The sequence below is a fragment of the Xenopus laevis genome, chromosome 2L (genome assembly GCF_017654675.1).
Source record: "Xenopus laevis strain J_2021 chromosome 2L, Xenopus_laevis_v10.1, whole genome shotgun sequence".
NCBI classification, from domain to species: domain Eukaryota; kingdom Metazoa; phylum Chordata; class Amphibia; order Anura; family Pipidae; genus Xenopus; species Xenopus laevis.
In genome coordinates this window covers 126,313,823-126,333,215 of record NC_054373.1, presented here as the reverse complement: position 1 = coordinate 126,333,215, position 19,393 = coordinate 126,313,823, and the positions used below count along the sequence as shown (strand labels likewise).

The 19,393-nt window shown below is 35.3% G+C and overlaps 1 protein-coding gene across 1 annotated transcript; it reads right to left on the bottom strand.

The window, feature by feature from the left end:
* Positions 1-1,163: 1,163 nt before the first annotated feature.
* Positions 1,164-18,909, bottom strand: slc15a1.L (solute carrier family 15 (oligopeptide transporter), member 1 L homeolog). The gene is made up of 22 exons (XM_041581195.1): positions 18,674-18,909; positions 18,050-18,134; positions 17,809-17,950; positions 17,391-17,510; positions 17,068-17,167; positions 16,138-16,228; positions 15,776-15,859; positions 15,339-15,421; positions 13,852-13,938; positions 13,653-13,742; positions 12,706-12,750; positions 12,427-12,459; positions 12,243-12,331; positions 11,537-11,618; positions 10,540-10,665; positions 9,538-9,684; positions 8,058-8,104; positions 6,880-6,987; positions 5,599-5,692; positions 4,262-4,405; positions 2,673-2,780; positions 1,164-2,020 (listed from the first exon to the last, which is right to left on the bottom strand). Exons 1-22 carry the CDS (start codon positions 18,710-18,712, stop codon positions 1,820-1,822), a joined length of 2,145 nt encoding a protein of 714 aa, XP_041437129.1. The 5' UTR covers positions 18,713-18,909; the 3' UTR covers positions 1,164-1,819.
* Between the last annotated feature and the right edge of the window lie 484 nt (positions 18,910-19,393).

The following is a 19,393-nucleotide window of genomic DNA, read 5'->3' as shown; positions in this document are numbered from 1 at the left end:
ATTGGCACTGAAACTCTATTCTGGGACATTATGTATCAGATTGGCACCGCATTTTGTATGCTTGCATGAATTCTTGTGCCATTTGACTATGAAACAAGTAATTGAGTTTATAGCTGTAATTAGCATTCCCAACACAAAACATCACCCTCTGCCTGTGCCAGTACCACTAATGGAACTCCCAGCAGTGCCCGCAACCCCTCAGGGCCCCCCGGCAGCTCACACGCACCAGGGCCCGCCCCCCTCTAGTGACGCTTCTGTTTATAAACCACCTTTTCTAACACCCTTTTGTCCGTGACTTGTATTGAGTGCAGTAGCACTCCCCACCTCCCTCTTGGCAGCTGCTGGCACATGTACATATTTGTGGGCAATATCTTGGCTGCTGCTTGCACAGGTAAACAGATGATATGGGGCAATATGATGGATTTTTGGCTGCTGCTGGCACAGGTCCAGATTGGGGGCAATATGATTTTGGGCTGCCGCTGGCATAGGTACAAATTGGGGGTAACAATACGATGGTTGTTTTGGCTTATGCTGGCACAGATACAGATTGGGTACTTGGTAGTAATCTGAGGGAATGACTGCCATTGGAACAGGTACATGGGGCAATATGATAGGTGCTGGCACATGTACAGGGGGCAATATGAATGGTAAAGTTGGAAATGGTAATGTCGGACTGGGTGGGTGGGGAGGGGTACTGATTGAAGCCCTTGCCTAGGGTGCAAAAATACCTTGGCCCAGCCCTGCAGGCTAGTGCCACATGTGATGTTTATTGGCTTCAACCCTGTGCTCTGCACTGAGAGGGCACTGTGTCAGCCTGGATAAAGAAACAGGGAGTGGGTTTTAGCACAAATGCATGTTTTCACTCCAAAATCTGCTCTGTGTGTATCCACCAGGCAAACATTGTGCCTGTCAACAAAGAGGCAAAAGCGAGTGGATTACAGCAGATCGTCTGTTTCTCACTAGTCTGATACTGTAAGTACAAGTATGTGAGTCGATGCAAGAGTGTAAGTAAGAGAAACTAAGTTTACTGACCATTGCATATGATGCACTGGCTCATGTACTAATATGTGTGTGCCCAAAGCATGGATTTGCTTTTAAAGTGGATTCAGATTGGCCCAGGCTCTTGTATAATTAACTCTACAAAGCAGTAGACAGTTTACAATAGAATGGATCGGTAACTAGCTCAGCATATAGCTTGGACTTCATTATTCTCACTGCTTGCAAAACTAGATCCAACAACATCTGCCATCTTTATTCTAAAAACCACGAAAGACTATTGTTAACAATGGCTGTTTAATAGTTACATGTTAGTCTAAAGTTGCAAATAACAGAGCACCAATATCTGACTAATATCTGAACTTCAGGTTACATGTAACATGAAAAAACACCACTACTGCTAAATATATTTGCTCATAGTTGGACTCCTTATGTGTGTTAGGTGTGTTTACCTGGGGGGATTCCATGGTTGTGCTTAGGGCTGCACTGCAGTGTGATACATTTCTGTAGCACATATACAACATATATGTAGCATAACATGTTTTTTATAAGGCACTGGAACATTAAAGCAAAGGGAAAAAAACAAGGTATCAATCTTTATTTTTTCTCTATATAGTAATTGCAGAAGATCATTGTCATTTATCAATATTCTTTATCTGAAAACAGATCATGAAGAGCATCAAACTCCAGAAGCTGAGCGCTGGCACAGAATGATTCCACTTTATCTTCCACTGCTCTCCAGCAATATCTTTAGTTGATTTCCAAGCAACAATGTATTTCCCAAATTATATACAGTACATAGTTTTTTTATCATCATCCCATATTACATTTTTGTTTGTGAATAAGGTCCATCTCCATTCGGAACACCCATTGCTTCTATTTCCTTTGCATTCTTTTTCTTCTCCTCTTCATCAAACTGAGCTTCAATCTCGGCAGGATCCACATAAGTGTAGAAGTAGGCCATGACGGCAAAGATGATACAAACAGCTACCAGAAGAGCAGCGAAGAGCACATACTCTGCCCACTGTAAGAAGGTGTTAAGAGTTTGTTATGTTAAAATACATATGCCCTCAAACCCATATCCAACCCTAATTCAGCAGCTCTCCAGTTTGCAATTTCACCAATCAATTGCTAGGGTCCAAATTACCTTAACAAGCATGCATTGATTTGAATAAGAGACTGGAATATGAATAGGAGAGACCCTCTATAGAAAGAGTAATATAAAGTAGAAATAACTATAACTTTGTAGCCTTACAGGGCATTTGTTTTTTAGATGGGATCAGTGACCCCCATTTGAAAGTTAGAAAAAGTCAGAAGAAGTAGGCAAATAATTTAAAAACTATAAAAATTAAATAAGGAAGGCCAAATAAAAAGTTGTTTAGAATTGGCAATTCTATTACATACTAAAAGATAACTTAAAGTGAACCACCCCTTTCAGCAGAAATAGTTCAAGTACAAGCAATACCTAAGCCATAACTAATTCTAATAGATATTAGATAGATTTATCATACTGTGTACATTTCAATTATGAAATAATATGGTAATGTATATTTCATATATTACATATTTTACCACTACAAAGGCTTGTACACATGTTATATCAGAGTCAGATGAGTATTATTGATATTAATGTTTCCAATGCAAATGGTTTATCTAAGTGCATGGAATTACTTTACCTGTTGACTTATGTGCGATGCCCCAGCCACAATAAGGACAATGACATTACCAACAGCAACAGTCAACAGCCATCCAGCTTGGAGAACAGATTTCATGTTGGAAGGAGCCTGTAAGAAAGAGAAGCCTTTAATAAAATAATTCTAAAAAGTATTCTAGTTTATGTTTTCTATTTTTTCCATTTACATGCCATGTACTATTTTTTTTTTAAAATAACATTGAGCTACACTGTACTTAATAAATACTGAATTTAATTTTTTAAGTAACGTAGCGCTATGACAATCTAATGCTGTATCCTGTTTTCTGGTCAAGATTTGGGAGAATGTTATAAGCAGTATTCATTTTTGTCTAAAATATTGATAGACATTACCACAGAATTAAAGGAAAACTTTACCCCCAAAATGAATACTTGAGCAACAGATAGTGTATATCAAATTAAGTGGCATATTAAAGAATCTTATCAAACTGGAATATATATTTAAGTAAATCTTGCCCCTTTTACATCTCTTGCCTTGAGCCACCATTTCATGATGGTCTGTGTGCTGCCTCAGAGATCACCTGACCAGAAATACTGCAGCTCTAACTGTAACAGGAAGAAGTGTGGAAGCAAAAGACACAACTTTGTCTTTTAATTGGCTCATGTGACCTAACAAATGGTATGTCTGTGTGCACCGTGAATCCTACGATCCCAGGGGGCGACCCTTATTTTTAAAAATGGTAATTTTCTATTTATGACTACCCAATGGCACATACTACTACAAAAGTATATTATTATGAAAATGGTTTATTTACATAAAGCAGTGTTTTACATATGAGCTGTTTTATGCAATATATTTTTATAGAGAACTACATTGTTTGGGGTAAAGTTTTCCTTTAATGATTTCATGAACACCCTATTTGGTATTACTTTAAAACAGTATTCACAATATCTGTTTCATCTAATGAAAACTATGTTGGAGGTAATAGCATAAATCCTGTGATGTGGAAATCACTGTCACTGCAAATACTTGAAAAAGAGACAAGCCAATAATGCTTATTTTTTTTAAAGGACAAGGAAACCCACCCTACCCCTTTTGAAAAATTGCCTCCCGCCCCCCACACAGTTCTAATTTCCCTCCCACTAAATACATGAAGCACTCCTCAAGAAGCAGCCCAATGTAACTGGGGTAACACAAAGTGATTGTCCACTTCATGTCTGGTCTGATTAGGCCCTGTGTATGACTGGCTAAATTGGGCCCAGATCCGCTCTTTTGCCAAGCTCAACAAGTGAGTGGATCTGGCAGTGTATGGCCAGCATTACCATATCAACCAATAACATATTTGCTTATATTTCTAATCTGATAGATAAAACCTTTTTTCTAATTAGTTGTTGGCAAGTGGACCTATTATTATATTTAAGTAAATGACTCCCCATCTCTCAGTGGCATCTTCTCATTACATGGCTACAACAAAGCAGAGCAATTTACTGATGTACAGTGTGACAGGTACACTACCATCATGAAATATTAATCAGATGGTACTTCTTATAGTCACAATCTGTAGCAGAGCAAATATAACATGCTGTTAGTCCTTATAGTAGGTATATACATACCTGAGAATATGAAAACTCCAGACCAGTGACTGAGAAGACAACCTCACCAGCTGTAATAAGGAAGTACTGTGGAATCTGGAGAGCCATGTGAATAGTGTTGGCTTTAATGTCTTCAACATAATCAACTAATAGCTCTGTGGTACACTGATCAAGAAAGAGAAGCGAGTAGTTCATTAATCTCCATTTGTTATATGCTGTAAATCAGAGAAATGTAGTCCTTAGATAGATAAAAATGGCATGAGACTGAATGTACAATGAGCTGTAGTTTGCTATGGCTGGAAGGATCCTTTTTCTAGACTGTTGCAGGGAGAAGGGTTTTGAATAGACGTCTTTTGGAATTCCATATAAATCCTACCTTTCTGAATAAATCTTCAATACACATGTCAAGTTTTCTATATTGTGAGAAAACTATAAAAAATTGAATTTCTTGTCATCTTTAGCCAGGGCCACCATGGGGAGTGACAGGAGTCCTGTCATGGACTCACACATGGGAAGTTCACAAAGAAAGCAGGGATTGTTAATAAATATTAGATGTGGTATGGGTCCCCATGGTTTCTGAAGAAAGCCCTGCCCTGGTATGGGTCCCCATGCAATCTGTATTAAAAAAAGCTTCTGGCAATGGGGCACATAATGTAAACTATTGTTTGTTTGATCAGTAGGGTAAGATTGTTAGAATAAATCTAAACTTTACACAGGAAATCAATTCAGTTGTTTACAATATGATATTTAAATCAATTTAGCAATGAGAGTGGTTTGAGACTGTATAATATAGTGACAAAGGTTGGTGGTACCAAGGGTGTTACAGAGTGCCCCAGGCTTGGACACACTGCTTCATCCCACTACAGAACTTAGAACAAGTTGCTGTGTAACAATGGTGGAAATTGAAAAAAGGCCATAAGTCACAGGTTAAATAGTGGATAACAGATAACATTATGTTCTACAGAGCTTATCTGCTATCTGTTGTGTAACCTGAGCCTTTTCTCCTTTGTATCCCTGCCCCCATTGCTACACAGCAGCTTATTTATATAAACAATAGTAGTGTTTCTGAAGCAAACACTGCATTATATTTTTATTATTTTAAAACAATTTCATTTTTTTCATGTTACTGTTTCTTTAACTTAATGCTTTCATTGCAACAAAAATAAGAACATTTTCAACATTGGTTAGTGGATCGCAAACTTTAGGTGAGTGTTTACTTCTATAATATTTTTAATAAATTGCAACACTAATATACTAAGATACATTTTCATGCACTCCCCCTTAAAAAAACATGCATCAAATAGGGACTGTTTTCTAATACTGTACATGTCAGAACTTTGCAGAACTTGCCTACTAACCTCCTTAATGATTATGGTGTATGAGCTCCCAAAGCCAAATTTCATTGATTCAACTTTGCATGTTTTCTCACCTACTTTAACTTCGATTTGTTTTCTAAAGAATAAAGAAGAGAATGTAAAACTAGGGAAAGCATTGGAAAGATTTTTACATATGGCTGCAAAATATAAGAAATTTAGATAAAAAAACAGTAACATCAAAATGTTTTTTTTAAAAAAATTGTTAGTATACCACGAAAAAAAAACACCAAGACTAATTAAACTTTAAAATCAAACACCCTTTATTAAGAAATAACTTACCGAAACTCCGCTTGCGCTCCTCTTCAGAAAAGGCGACACGACCCATCATGCAGTGCTTGATTTCTCCTCCCTGGCTATCTCCTATAAGGAAGGCAGGGAAGAGAAATCGAGCGCCGCACAATGGATCACCTGATCGCCTTTTCTGAAGAGGAGCGCAAGCGGAGTTTCGGTAAGTTATTTCTTAATAAAGGCTGTGTAATTTTAAAGTTTAATTAGTCTTGGTGGGTTTTTTTTCGTGGTATACTAACGAATTTAAAAATTTTTTTTTAATGTTACTGGACCTTTAAGAAAGTTATTTATTGACTGACTGAACTGGGTTTGGAATTTTGTGTAGGGATACAATATCTGAGTGGTAAGAGGCAGAGAGTTTTCCAAAGGTATTGCTTTTTTAGTACATATATGTGTTTGGGGCAGCAAAGATTTGTTCCTATCACTGTGTGGGCGCCAAACACAACACATAATCAGCACTGTTCAGGGGCCATAAATGTTATACGTGTAAAGGAAACCTGAACAAAATGGGTTTGTGATGGAGGAAATAGGACCTTTTCATGTGCTTTTATTTTACGTCACAGATAAAGATTATGCTCTCTCTAGGTTTGAGGAGAAAAACTATGATAACATGAACAAATACACCTCAACAGCCTATTCACCATCATATATCTATATAGTGCTAGAATAAACCTTTAAAAATGAAAGTAGCAAATAATATGTGGGACAATGATATGCAAAGGTGTTAGCCCACCATGTAGAAATGGTCACTGGTGAAGCATTTGACCTTCATTATATCTAATCTAATGTGAGGGAGAAACAAATTCATTGTTTCCTTTGCAGCTTAAAAATATAGTTGAAGACTCGAAGGTAGTATTCTGTAAGAAGTTCCAGACTATATTCTGCTTTTTATAAAGCTCTACAAAGGTGCTTTTTATCTAGATCTACAGTGGTGCTTTTTAAATGTTATGAAAATATGAAGAAATATTTACTCACGTTCCTAGATTTAGCATAGTATAATTAGACACCTGCATTGGCATCACCTCTCCCACAGAAACGGCACCCAGCGTTATGTTGATAGTTTCTTGCAAACTGTTGACAAATCTAGGACAAATATATATGTTTTTAAGCATACTAGTTCTCAAGTTATACAGTAAAGGAACAATGAATGCTAACATTTTCTGGGATGCGCTAGTAAATGAATATAGTAAATTAAGCTGCATGAGTTATTGGCATTTCTCTGTACAAGTTATGCAGTGTCTACTCTTGATGCTTTAGTGATTAATCACATACCTAATGCAATCGTGCCACTCTAGCCACTACATCACAGGTCCTTGTCTGCTATCCCTGCTCTCCCCTATCTGCTATCCTTACATATTGCCCATTACCTCCTGGTGCATGTTGCATATTTCCCTTCTTGGAAGATGTATACATTATTTGCTTGGAAGACGTATTTGGATGGCCTTAGCAGCACCCATAATAATATATTTTATCTGCACACACACAAAAATGCCCCTTCCATGATTAGAACCAAAGCTACCGCATTTGCTGGTCAGTTATCGGTGCCAGGAAAACAGGCAAGAAAGAGTATGTGTGGTCAACCATTCTGGCCCTCCTCTTCCCTGAGTCATAGGATCTGCTGTATTGTAGTTACACCACTGTTAATTATCTTGCACTTGGAATTACTATTCTAATAACCTACTATTTGAATCACTTGGTGCAAGAAGAGACAATGGGGTATATTTATCAAAGAGTGAAGTTAGAGATCGCAACAGTCCGCTAAAGTGAAATTCCGCCATTCTCCATTCATTTCTATGGGATTTTGAAAGGCATATTTATTAAAGGATGAACTTTCACTTTCCCCCATTGATAAATACTCTTTTAAAGATCTATTAGAAATGAATGGAGAGTGGCGGAATTTCACTTTAGCGGACTGTGGCGATCTCTAACTTCACTCTTTGATAAATATACCCCAAGGAGTGAGGGGGGTATGCGAATTAGGATACACAATTTACACACCAACTGTAAAGCCTATAGGGAAGTTTATTAAGGGCAATGGAAATTATCATATGTATATTTAACTTTGTGGAAATGCTAAAGATTGTCAGTACATAAAGAACCCCGTGTTGCTAATATACATAGTAGTAGTTTAACATTTCATTTGTGGGACATACCTGATTGCGTTGCTGCCTTGCTCTGGCTTGTTACTTATGTCTTCAAACTGCAATAAATTGTTAAATACAAAAAAAATAATTAAAAAAAGGTTTATCTTTGAATTTAAAATTCCAAGTAACAAGTGCAAGCTAATATTAAAGGCATATTAGCCATAAAAATAGTTATTAGTATAACGGTTACATTAGGCATAAGATGTTTTTGTCTCGTGACCATCACTTGAGTGATATAAGGCCATGGCCCTGTTAAATAGGACACTTCTCCAAGCTGGTATATTGCAAGAGAATTTATATAACTTGACTAAAAAAGGACAGACGTGATTTGTACAGTTTCACATGAAATTGTGCAAAATCCAGGTTGGGGCAAATTATTATGTCATAATCTTGAGAAAATAAACCTTCAACTATGTCATCTAAAACCTAACAGTATGCAATAGAAGTCAATGGAAAAATTGTGTTTTTTTACTGTGAAAAGTTATGAATTGCAAATTGCTTAAATGGCTTGTAAACTATTTTTTCTGTTATTTTTTTTCCTGTAGTTTACCTGATTGTGATTAACCCATAGTAATTTTTCATAAATGTTTGAAAATTGCTGAACAACTTGTAACAGAAATTAATTGCAATTATGTTTTTTTAAAATAAATGTACCCAGTAATGTCTCTATATGACTATTCAAAATAAGGCTTTGCACCCTGATTTGTGCATATGTAGCCTTATTAAAATGTTCCAATAAATTTACTAACACAATATCCATGCCACCGATTCCCACCACCCATTTCCACTGATTTTTCCCACTCTGTCTCTTACTTTACATTACCTCTGGAATTCCATATCTTCTTACGTCTGTAGAGAATATTACGTCAGTGTTTTCAACTCTAATCTCTAATATCATCTGTTGGCACTTATACCAACTGCTGTAAACTGCAACACCTATTATTCTCTGGGTTGAGTCATGAGTTCTATGGGGGAAGGACCTTTCTTTCGCCAATCAGGTTTTTTACTAAAATCCGAATTTTATCTCATTGTTTCAGTGAAAAAAACTCAACCAAACTTCCATCCCCAATTTTGCCTTATTTATTATTGAATAACTTGAATTGATCTGACTTTTTTCCTGAATTGCTCTATTTTTTTCGTGGTTTAGTAAATAACCCCCTTAATCTAGAATGCAGTTGTACGTTTGTAATTATTTATATTCTTTTACTGTTCTAATTCCTTCTGTTCGGTAATTGTATTTAAATGTACAGTATTGCTTACACAAGTAGCACTATATAAATAAAAGGATACATACAAACATTTGCTCTATATATATATATATATATACAGTATATATATATATATATATATATATATATATATATATATATATATATATATATATATATATATATATATATATATATATATATATATATATATCATTTTTCAACACTGACAGGCACACAGTTTTATTAGATATTTTTCAGAAACACAGAAATGTACATACGAAATTTGTTTGGATTTCTTGCCCATTCTTTACTATAACGGTGTAGCGGGTCCGTTCTGCAAGATCTTGCAGGGGAAAGATTTTGTTGTCGATTCCATAGCTGAAGCTAACATTACTTGGCTGATCAAGGGTCTGATATTCACTTGCCTGTGAAACAAAACATTTTTCTCTCATCCAAGTGTCCAATTCATAGTTAGTTAATTTAGAAAGTTTACAATAGTGGCCTTTCACTAACTACATGCAGCACAGTCCAATGTTAGGGATATACGTATATAATGGGGGCTGTTATACTTGGGCCTGTAGTTATGCTACTGAGCTTGCATTTTGTACTTCCCTCTTGGAAAATAACCTTAAATTCAATGCCCATTGTATGCATGATTTGTTTTTAGATATTCTTCTAATGTAGTTATATTTGAGGTCACAACATCACAACAATTTCCAAATAAAGAATACGACCTTTAACTCATTGATCTCACAAAGAAGCATGAAACCAAAAGTTTAAAACAGAATTACTGCAAGTAACCCATTAAATCTATACCTAACAGTACAGATAAGTGCAATGAAAATGATTCATCTATTCAAGGAGACAATTTTAACAGCAGCAGTAACAATTTAATACTTTCTTTACTATAGGAAAATTGCAAAATGTTTAGACAAGCATTTCAGGCAAATTTAATTTGTTTGGAGAGCTGAAAAAATTGCGAATTTTTGAAAGAAACAAAGAATTGTTAGTCTTTAGTCTTAAAGTATATCACAATACAAAGTGGCATGGTGACTAACATTTTTATTTTACTTTGGTGGTCCCTGACAATGCCATTATTTGCATGGAGTTTGGCTAATAGTTAGCCCACATTTTCCTATCCTTATCCTATAGTCCAAAAACATACAGATAGCTTAACTGCTTTCTTCTAAAATTGACTTTGTGCCCAAACTATGTGTTTGTGCCTGCAGTTGTAATAAAAGAAATAATATATATGTTGAGAGTGCAATATGTTACAGTACCTGGAAAGAAGGTATTGATGCAGGAGATGGAAGGTTTGTCATATAGTCAACGTTAACATCTTGCGTACCTAAATTTATAACTTTTAGTTGAATCTGATTACTAGATGGAAAAGTTGGCAGCGTTTTCTAAAAAGAAAAGAAAAGTGTTTGTTATAATTTCACAATGGCAAATATCCCCTACAAACAGTATCAAATTATAAAAAGTAACCATGGAGAAGAGCGAGTAACACAGCATGACATCAGACAACAAAGGATGAATTAAAACTAAAAAGAACAGTCTATAAAGCTATCTGTGTTCTAGAGGAAATTGAAAAATATGTGCCATAATATCAGGGTAAGATGGTGTGAATTAAAAGTATTATATGGAAGAAACATATCAAACAATTGCACAATACAAATAGTAGCGCTACAAGTGACGATCCTCATAAATGTTCTGCTAGAGGTTTTTACTCAAATTATGGTTAGCGAAAAAGATTCACTCTACTGTTTGACTAATAGTCCAGTCCAATAATATGTTACACTAGGATAACCTGCCTTATTTTTCATAATAAAGATATTCCACTATGGGGCTCAATTACTTACAGTTGACACATTTGCAGTACTGTATTAGGACATGGAAAATAATCAATTATGATTCCTGCATTTGACTGAACAAACTTCATTACTGATTATTGCCATGGGTTATTGCCCAGGTGCAAATTTCCTGTTGTTTATTTTCTAAATAAATGGTAAATTCATTTTGGCTTAAAGGATATTGTGGCTGTTGTGATACATCACAGGTTTACACAGTCCCTACTATTGGCATCAGCAATCAGGGCAGGTTGAGAGAAAGGGCTCTCAGCATATTATGAACAACCTTTTGTAACCTTTTGTAACAATGTTTTGTTTGCAGAAATGATAATATTGTAAGATTTTAAATAAAACAAAATGTTGCTTACAAAGTCAAATAACATAATCCATTCCCTAATAACAACAATTTTTCTCTTTAGTTACTTACATCTATTTCTACTTGGACGAGTGCAGCAGCAACAAACGCCATGGCAGCAAGGAACATTCCCACTGTCATTCTTTTCAAAGGTCTGCAGGAATACCAAAGACACAGGAGCATATTCAATATTTTAACATTTTAAAGGAACACAAAAAGTTAAGCATATTAAATAAAAAGTATTAAAAAACGAAAATGTTCCGCGTGTATCTGTTAAGTGTAGAACGGTGTAATAGATACACATGGTTGGAAAAAGTGTGGGAACATTATGAAGCAATACTATAATATGCACAGGTAAGTAGGGATATTTATTGTATATATTTATTAAGTATGCGCTCCACTCTCCCAAATCTCACTGTTAATAACTCAAGCATATGTATTGTAATTGACTACTGTTTGTTTTGCAGGTATATGTCTAACATGGATGATAGACCAGATTGCATTATTATTAAAATGGGATCTTTTAGCAATTAGATGTTCTTACATGAATTAGCCCAATCTAAATGTAGTTTTAACATTTTATTAAAATTACCCCCCACCCCCGGCTGCACTCAATTACGGTGTTGTGGCTCCTAATTTACAGAAAACACATCTTTTGAATTATCTATTTTGGAATGAAAGGATATAAAGATTAAAGCCCTTACATTAAAATAAACATTTCCAACATATACAGAAATACTAAACAATCTGAAATACTAAAATGATTTTTTCTACTTACGTGAAATTCAGTTTGCATTTTCTTATAAGGGGGTATAATGCTGCATCAAAAATTGGTACGAGAACAATGATCAGAATAGGATTAACGGTCTGTAAAAGAAATGCATTGGTCACCTATTATATATATATGAACTTAAATGTCAGAATCAGGATATTGCTTCAAATGAATGCTAATTCATTACTACCTGCATCTGGTCTGGCTGAATTTGCATTGCACCCTAAAAGAAAGAAAAAACATATTTATTAATTAAATGAACATAAAAGAGATTTAGCAGCATTTTTATCAAAAGGTCTGGAAATAATTTAACTATTTAGCTAACTAAAAAATCACCAAAATGCATCATTTGGATTTAATATTGGCATCTATTGCCTCCAGTTATTTAAGCAATGCAACCAGTGGGAAGAATTGACAAATGTCCTTTAGGAAAACCTACAGAAAAACTACAGATGTGATATACACTTACAAAATTCCCATCCATTGTGGTTGCTTGAAGAGTCCATCTTGATCCCTTTTAAGAGAAAAGTAAAAATGAAAAACTAAAAACGGAAAACACAAAACTTGCAATTAACTTGCAAATACAGGTTATCCAGAATGCTCGGGACCTGGGGGTTTCTACTAGAAAATCATGTAAACATTAAATAAACCCAATAGGCTAAGGACTAATTATATATATATATCAGTTTGGATCAAGTACAAGGTACTGTTTTACAATTACAGTGAAAAAGGAAATCATTTGTAAAAATTTGGATCATTTGGATAAAACGGAGTCTATAGGAGATGGCCATTCTGTAATTCAGAGCTTTCTGGATAATGGGTTTCTGGATAACGGGTCCTATACCTGTACATTTCATCGCTAGATATCAAGAGAGAAAATTCTGTTAGATTAGAATTTTTAGAAAATTCTGTTAGATCAAGATTAGGTTCTTCTATTTTCTGCTATATGTGCTAACAATGGTAAGAAACCCCTAGAGAAGATTTAACAAAAGACAGAAGTCTAGTAGGAGCTACTATTTTGACACAGGAATGCCCAGTTATCAATATTCCCATTTTAGTGGTTTTTAAAACTACGATTAAACTCTATTTCTCTAAAATCATGAATGCCTTGTAATTTATTACCCTGAACAATGCGCAAGAGGGTTACAAAAACCTCTAAGAATTCTAGTTTTTCAGACAATTACTAACAAAACAAAAAATCTGAATATCTCTAAAAGTCCGAATGGCTAAAAAAAGGTGTGTTTTCTGCACCAAGCCAAAGAACTATATTTGTGGACAGTATGAGGGAAACTGCTCTTCTTTCCTATAAACATACAGTGCTAATAGTCTAGCAGAAGGGCACAGTAACAAAGCTTCAGTTTGCAGTGCATTTCTCCTATATGATAACAACACCACATTATTATTTGCTTTCATTACCTGCTGATCAAAGAGAGCCCAGAACATTGGCAGAGGAATGTAGAGAAAAAGAACCTTTAAGACCATCTTAATCTGAGCAATGAGACGTTCCTAAAAGAATAAAACCATGTCATATTTGAAATTATATTTAGTATATGGGAATTATTGTTAATGTTTATTGTTCATTTGTTTTTATTTGACGTCAATAACTAGCACTTACATCATACTGTTCTTTTGCCCAGTCCAGCCAGTGCTCTCTCTTTGGTATTGACTTACTGCGATTCCTGTATCTGTTGCTAATAGCAAACTGTAAAGATATAAGAGAGAATTTTCTTGCAGTTATGTGCTGCTGACTGACAAGAGTAAAGTTTGTGGCATTCAGGTTTGGCCTGGCTACACACTCATCCCAATAAAACTCATTAACTTTTTCCAAATGAGATTGTCCATTGATTATGGTTCAAGTTGATACTGTGGTTTGTAGGCCCTCCAATCGCTGTGGTCATGTGACTTTTATGAAGGTATTAGTTGATGCCAAGTGTCTTTATATGTGTTGAGAAAGTGTACAGTGAGATGATCACTCCTAAAATGTATATTATCCGAAATAATGAACCTCATCCACTGGGTTTTAAAGCACAACAAGGCAGTATGCTGATCAGGTTCCCAACTGCAGACCAGTTTCACCCTTATTTGGTGCAATGCAAGGTTTTCCAATCAGCATAAAAGAATGTTGGTTAAGTCCTCATTCATTAGCAAAGCCGAAGAGGAAGAAAGCCTAGAGGATTGCTGCTAAAAGTTCCATGGACATGAAATACCCTAGAGACTTAGGGGCAGCTTTATCAAGGGCTGAATTTAGAGTTCATGGGAGTTTGTAAACACTCCCAAAACTCCCATGACCTCTAAATTTGAAAAAAAACAATCGAAATTTATCAAAAAATTTGAATTTTTCAAACTCGGGTGAATGGGATCGACCCGCAATTCGGTTTGAGTTTTTTCTCTGAAAAAACCTCAATCAGGAAGGCTGCAAACAACTCCAAATTGATCCCAGGACATCCCCCATAGGCTACAACAGCAATTCGGAAGCTGACAAATAGTCGATTTGGAATTCTTAAAGGGCCAGTACATGATTAATTTTGAACATCGAACTCGAATCACTTTTTAAATATTCCCTAATCGAATTCCACTTAAAAAAACTCAATCCTTGATAAAGCCTCACTCTCTGGATTTAGAAACATGGCCAGGACAGTAGGCTGATAAGGTTCCCAAACCAAAATGCATGTAGCTATATATATATATATACTGTATATATATATATATAGAGCAAATGTTTGTATGTATCCTTTTATTTATATAGTGCTACTTGTGTAAGCAATACTGTACATTTAAATACAATTACCGAACAGACGGAATTAGAACAGTAAAAGAATATAAATAATTACATAATGTATATATATATATATATGTATATATATATACTGTATATATATATATATATATGTGCCTTTACATCAGCACATTTCCTCTGTTACCTGTACATGATTCCACGTATGACGTACTACTCTTTTAATTGCTTTGTTTTCTAATTTCCCTGAATATTTATATCAATGTTATAGAATTCAAATCAAGACAAGAGCAGAAGCAGCAGCATGCTTGTAATAAAGGCATACCATCACATCATGTTAGAATGGAATCCTTAAGTATGATACTCACACCAATACACTTGGAAACCTTTACTATAACGTTGCCCTGGGGAGAGACTTTTTTGTACATTGAGTTTCCAACGATAAAAACAACTGTAAGGCACAAAAACATCATCTATGTTAACAATAACCCATTTAAGGAAAGAACATTAAAAATGTACTCACAACACTCCTGAGATATATTTGTGCACCACTGGCCTTTCCACTGAGATGTTACTCATTCTACTCATTTACTTTGTGTCAATATGGTAACTCACAGAGTACAACAAAGTTGTAAATACATTATCCAAGACATCGTAAAGACCTGAGATGAATAGCAAACAACTCTTCATCATACATAAATCATAGAAGGCAATTCTGTTGTTCCTGGTTTGAAAGACATTGCAGGGCTGTAGCTTTTCAGTGTCATCCTTTACTGTACATTAAGGACTTGTACTGGGCACTCACCTAAAGCAACAACCATAAGGGCAGCAGGGACACCAAATGCCAGTGGGTAGCACTTCTGCTGGCTGTGGATACCACACTCTTGTCCTAAAAAGGAACAAATAAACACATACATTGTTTGAATCTATGAACTCATTGAATTAATTAATGTGATACACATATATCTATAAAACACTTTTATGTGTATGTGTAGGTACGTGTGCATTTAGAGTTAAGACAATAGTTTTGTTCCCATAAAAGCCAATTTAAAACTACCATCTGGACTGTGCCTGGTGTTCTTATTACCTGTATTAGACTGGGCTCAACAGTAACAACAGTAACAGTAACAAATAGAAGCATAGTTACATTATATACAATGTGCTTACCACGGAGGATAGGTGTTATAATAGTTGATAGAAGACTTCCTGCGTTGATTGATAGATAAAATATGGAAAAGAACTGACTTCTCTGTTTATCCTATCAGAAGAAAAGGAAAATTCCTTTTAATTTGATTGAATTTTGAAAACAAAAAGCAATTGTTTGTGTACTTAAAGAAATAAGGAAGCGTAAAGGAACAATTACTGCCCCAAGCACAAGTAGGCTACAGCACCTGCATGGACAGAAATATGAAGGGATACTGTCATGGGAAATATTTTTTTTTCAAAATGAATCAGTTAATAGTGCTGCTCCAGTAGAATTCTGCACTGAAATCCATTTCTCAAAAGAGCAAACAGATTTTTTTATATTCAATTTTGAAATCTGACATGGGGCTAGACATATTGTCAATTTCCCAGCTGCCCCAAGTCATGTGACTTGTGCTCTGATAAACTTCAATCACTCTTTACTGCTGTACTGCAAGTTAGAGTGATATCAACCCCTCCAATGGGAAGGTAACCAGATAACAGCTCCCTAACACAAGATAACAGCTGCCTGGTAGATCTAAGAACAACACTCAATAGTTAAAAACCCATGTCCCACTGAGACTCCTTCAGTTACATTGAGAAGGAAAAACAGCAGCCTGCCAGAAAGCATTTCTCTCCTAAAGTGCAGTCACAAGTCACATGACCAGGGGCAGCTGGGAAATTGACAAAATGTCTAGCCCCATGTCAGATTTCAAAATTGAATATAAAAAAATCTGTTTGCTCTTTTGAGAAATGGATTTCAGTGCAGAATTCTGCTGGACTAGCACTATTAACTGATGCGTTTTGAAAAAAACATGTTTTCCGATGACAGGATCCCTTTAACCTGTTTTTTAAATGCAGATTCATTTTAAATGCAAATCAATTTCATACAATGGAAAATGTATTTGGATATACCTGGTTCTCTTCAAACTGGTCTCCACCAAAGGCAGCTACACAAGGTTTGATTCCTCCTGTGCCCAAAGCAATAAGGAGAAGGCCAATAACTGACAGGGCACTGGAATGAGAAATTTTCATGTCAATGATTAAACAGGCTATAAACCCAGGTGTTTGTACTGCTGATTTTAGGAAACAGATTATAATAAAAAAAAAATGTTTGATCGTTTTAGAAAATAGAACCCTTCTACCAAGATCCTTTTCATTCAAAAGAAGTTAATTTAAAGCACATTAATTCAACTACATAAACCAGCAAATCTAATTATAAATTTATAAAAACTTACACATGGACTTCAATAGTATCTGGGGTCCCATCTTTATTTCCATCAGTGAGATCATGAATAGCACTGATAGCCATGACCACTTGGCCAACTGCATAAACAATAGACAGGTAGATGATGGTCCTAACATTGACAAGAAAACAGATAAACTGTTAGGCAGGATTGAAGCCTGTGAATGATGCATTCTGACAGTTGCTGACTGGTTGCTAGAACATTTAAGGCCTAGTAACCAAAAAGATGACTAGATTCCAACTGAGAGCCATGGAACAAAATATAAATAAAAATAAAGATTAATGTTTAATTGTCTTAATACATTACTATATACAACAAAAAAAATTATGAAGCATAACGATCCATCTGTTATATTCCCTCTTTTTGCCAGAGAAAGGATTTCAAGTAATAAAAAAAAAAAACTGCTTACTTGAATTTTCCAAGCCAAGAATCAGCAATAATGGCCCCAAGAATTGGAGTCAGGTAGCAGATGGCAACGAACGTGTGATAAATAACAGTGGCAAGGTTGTCGTCCCATTGCAGAAAATATTTGAAGTACAAAACCAACACCGCTAAAGTGATGTAAAGAGAATGGCCCTTTAGAATTGGAAATCATTCTTGTGGGTAATATCTGGAGATGGAGCAGAAGTCATATATATGTATATACATACCTCGCATTCCATAGTAGGAAAACCTTTCACAGAACTCATTGATGACAATAAAAAAGATGCTGAGTGGGTACCCAAAGCATCCCATCTGTAAGGTATAAAAAGGAAAAAAAAAACGAATTGGCCAAATTAAACTTAAACATCACAGGGGGTCAGAATAAACCTGGAATATGTTCTAGTCACTGTTTTAATAATACTGAGGTACATCTAGAAAGTATGAACATTGTACAGCCAGAAATGTGTAATATGTGTAATATTGGCACAAAATATCAAAACACTGATACATCTGCTGCACAATAGTAATATATATAGTATTTTGTTGCAAATTGGGGAAAATCCAGCAAATTGGATGAGGAACTGGAAAATACAATTACTTTTGGGATTTTAGTGTCTCTGTGGCTCAGCTCAGTATTTGTAATAATACAAACGTATGTCCCAGTCTCAATGTCAGTTCTATAGAAAGAGGGGAATCCCTGGTATTCTATATAATGGGTCATTTCTTCTAGACTGGTAGAACATAACTGCATTGGTACAGGTTGACCAGAAACCATGGTACTGGGGACTAAACTATTTATGGGGCAGCTGTTTTCTATGGAGTAGAAAAAACAGTGAATAAATTGTACTGACCTGTTTCTTTTCGCCTCGTCCTGCATTTGGGGAAAACATTTATTTGAGTTAATTGAGAAGCAATGTATAGCCAGACAAGATAAGATGTTGCTTAAGGTTGCCATAAATCATCTTTCTGAATGTTTTCTACGCATTCCCATCAAAGATTTGTTCTGTATTTGGCCAGGCTCCACCACAGTTACTCTTTTTGGTGAATTAAAGCCGTACTTCATGGTACAGTAATTGCCTGCCATTGCCAGTGATCAAATATATTTTACTCTGGGACATTGATAAATATGAGAATGTTTCCTGCCAGCATACTAATATCAATGCTTTGTAACACCACTCTAGACTACACTCCCATATACTGAGAATGGACACATCATAATGATATATCAGTATCCCGGGTCAATACAAGGAATTTGTGCTGCACAGGGGTGATGAGTTTAGGGTTGCCAGGAATGGGGACAGCTACCTTGTTACTTGAATCTTTTTACAGAATTTAACTGTAAGATATTTACAATGTCTAATACTGTCATTATTTTTTAACATGTATCAATAATAAGACTAAACGTCATTCTAGTAGAATATGTTTCCATTATAAATCTGGTTGCAATATGTAAACCTGTTCTATCCCACAAATATAGATTTAATTATGCTTAAATTATACTTCCAGGGGGCGATATATATTTTATAGTATATTTCATGCTGTCAGTCTTTATTTCAATTTAGAATAATGAA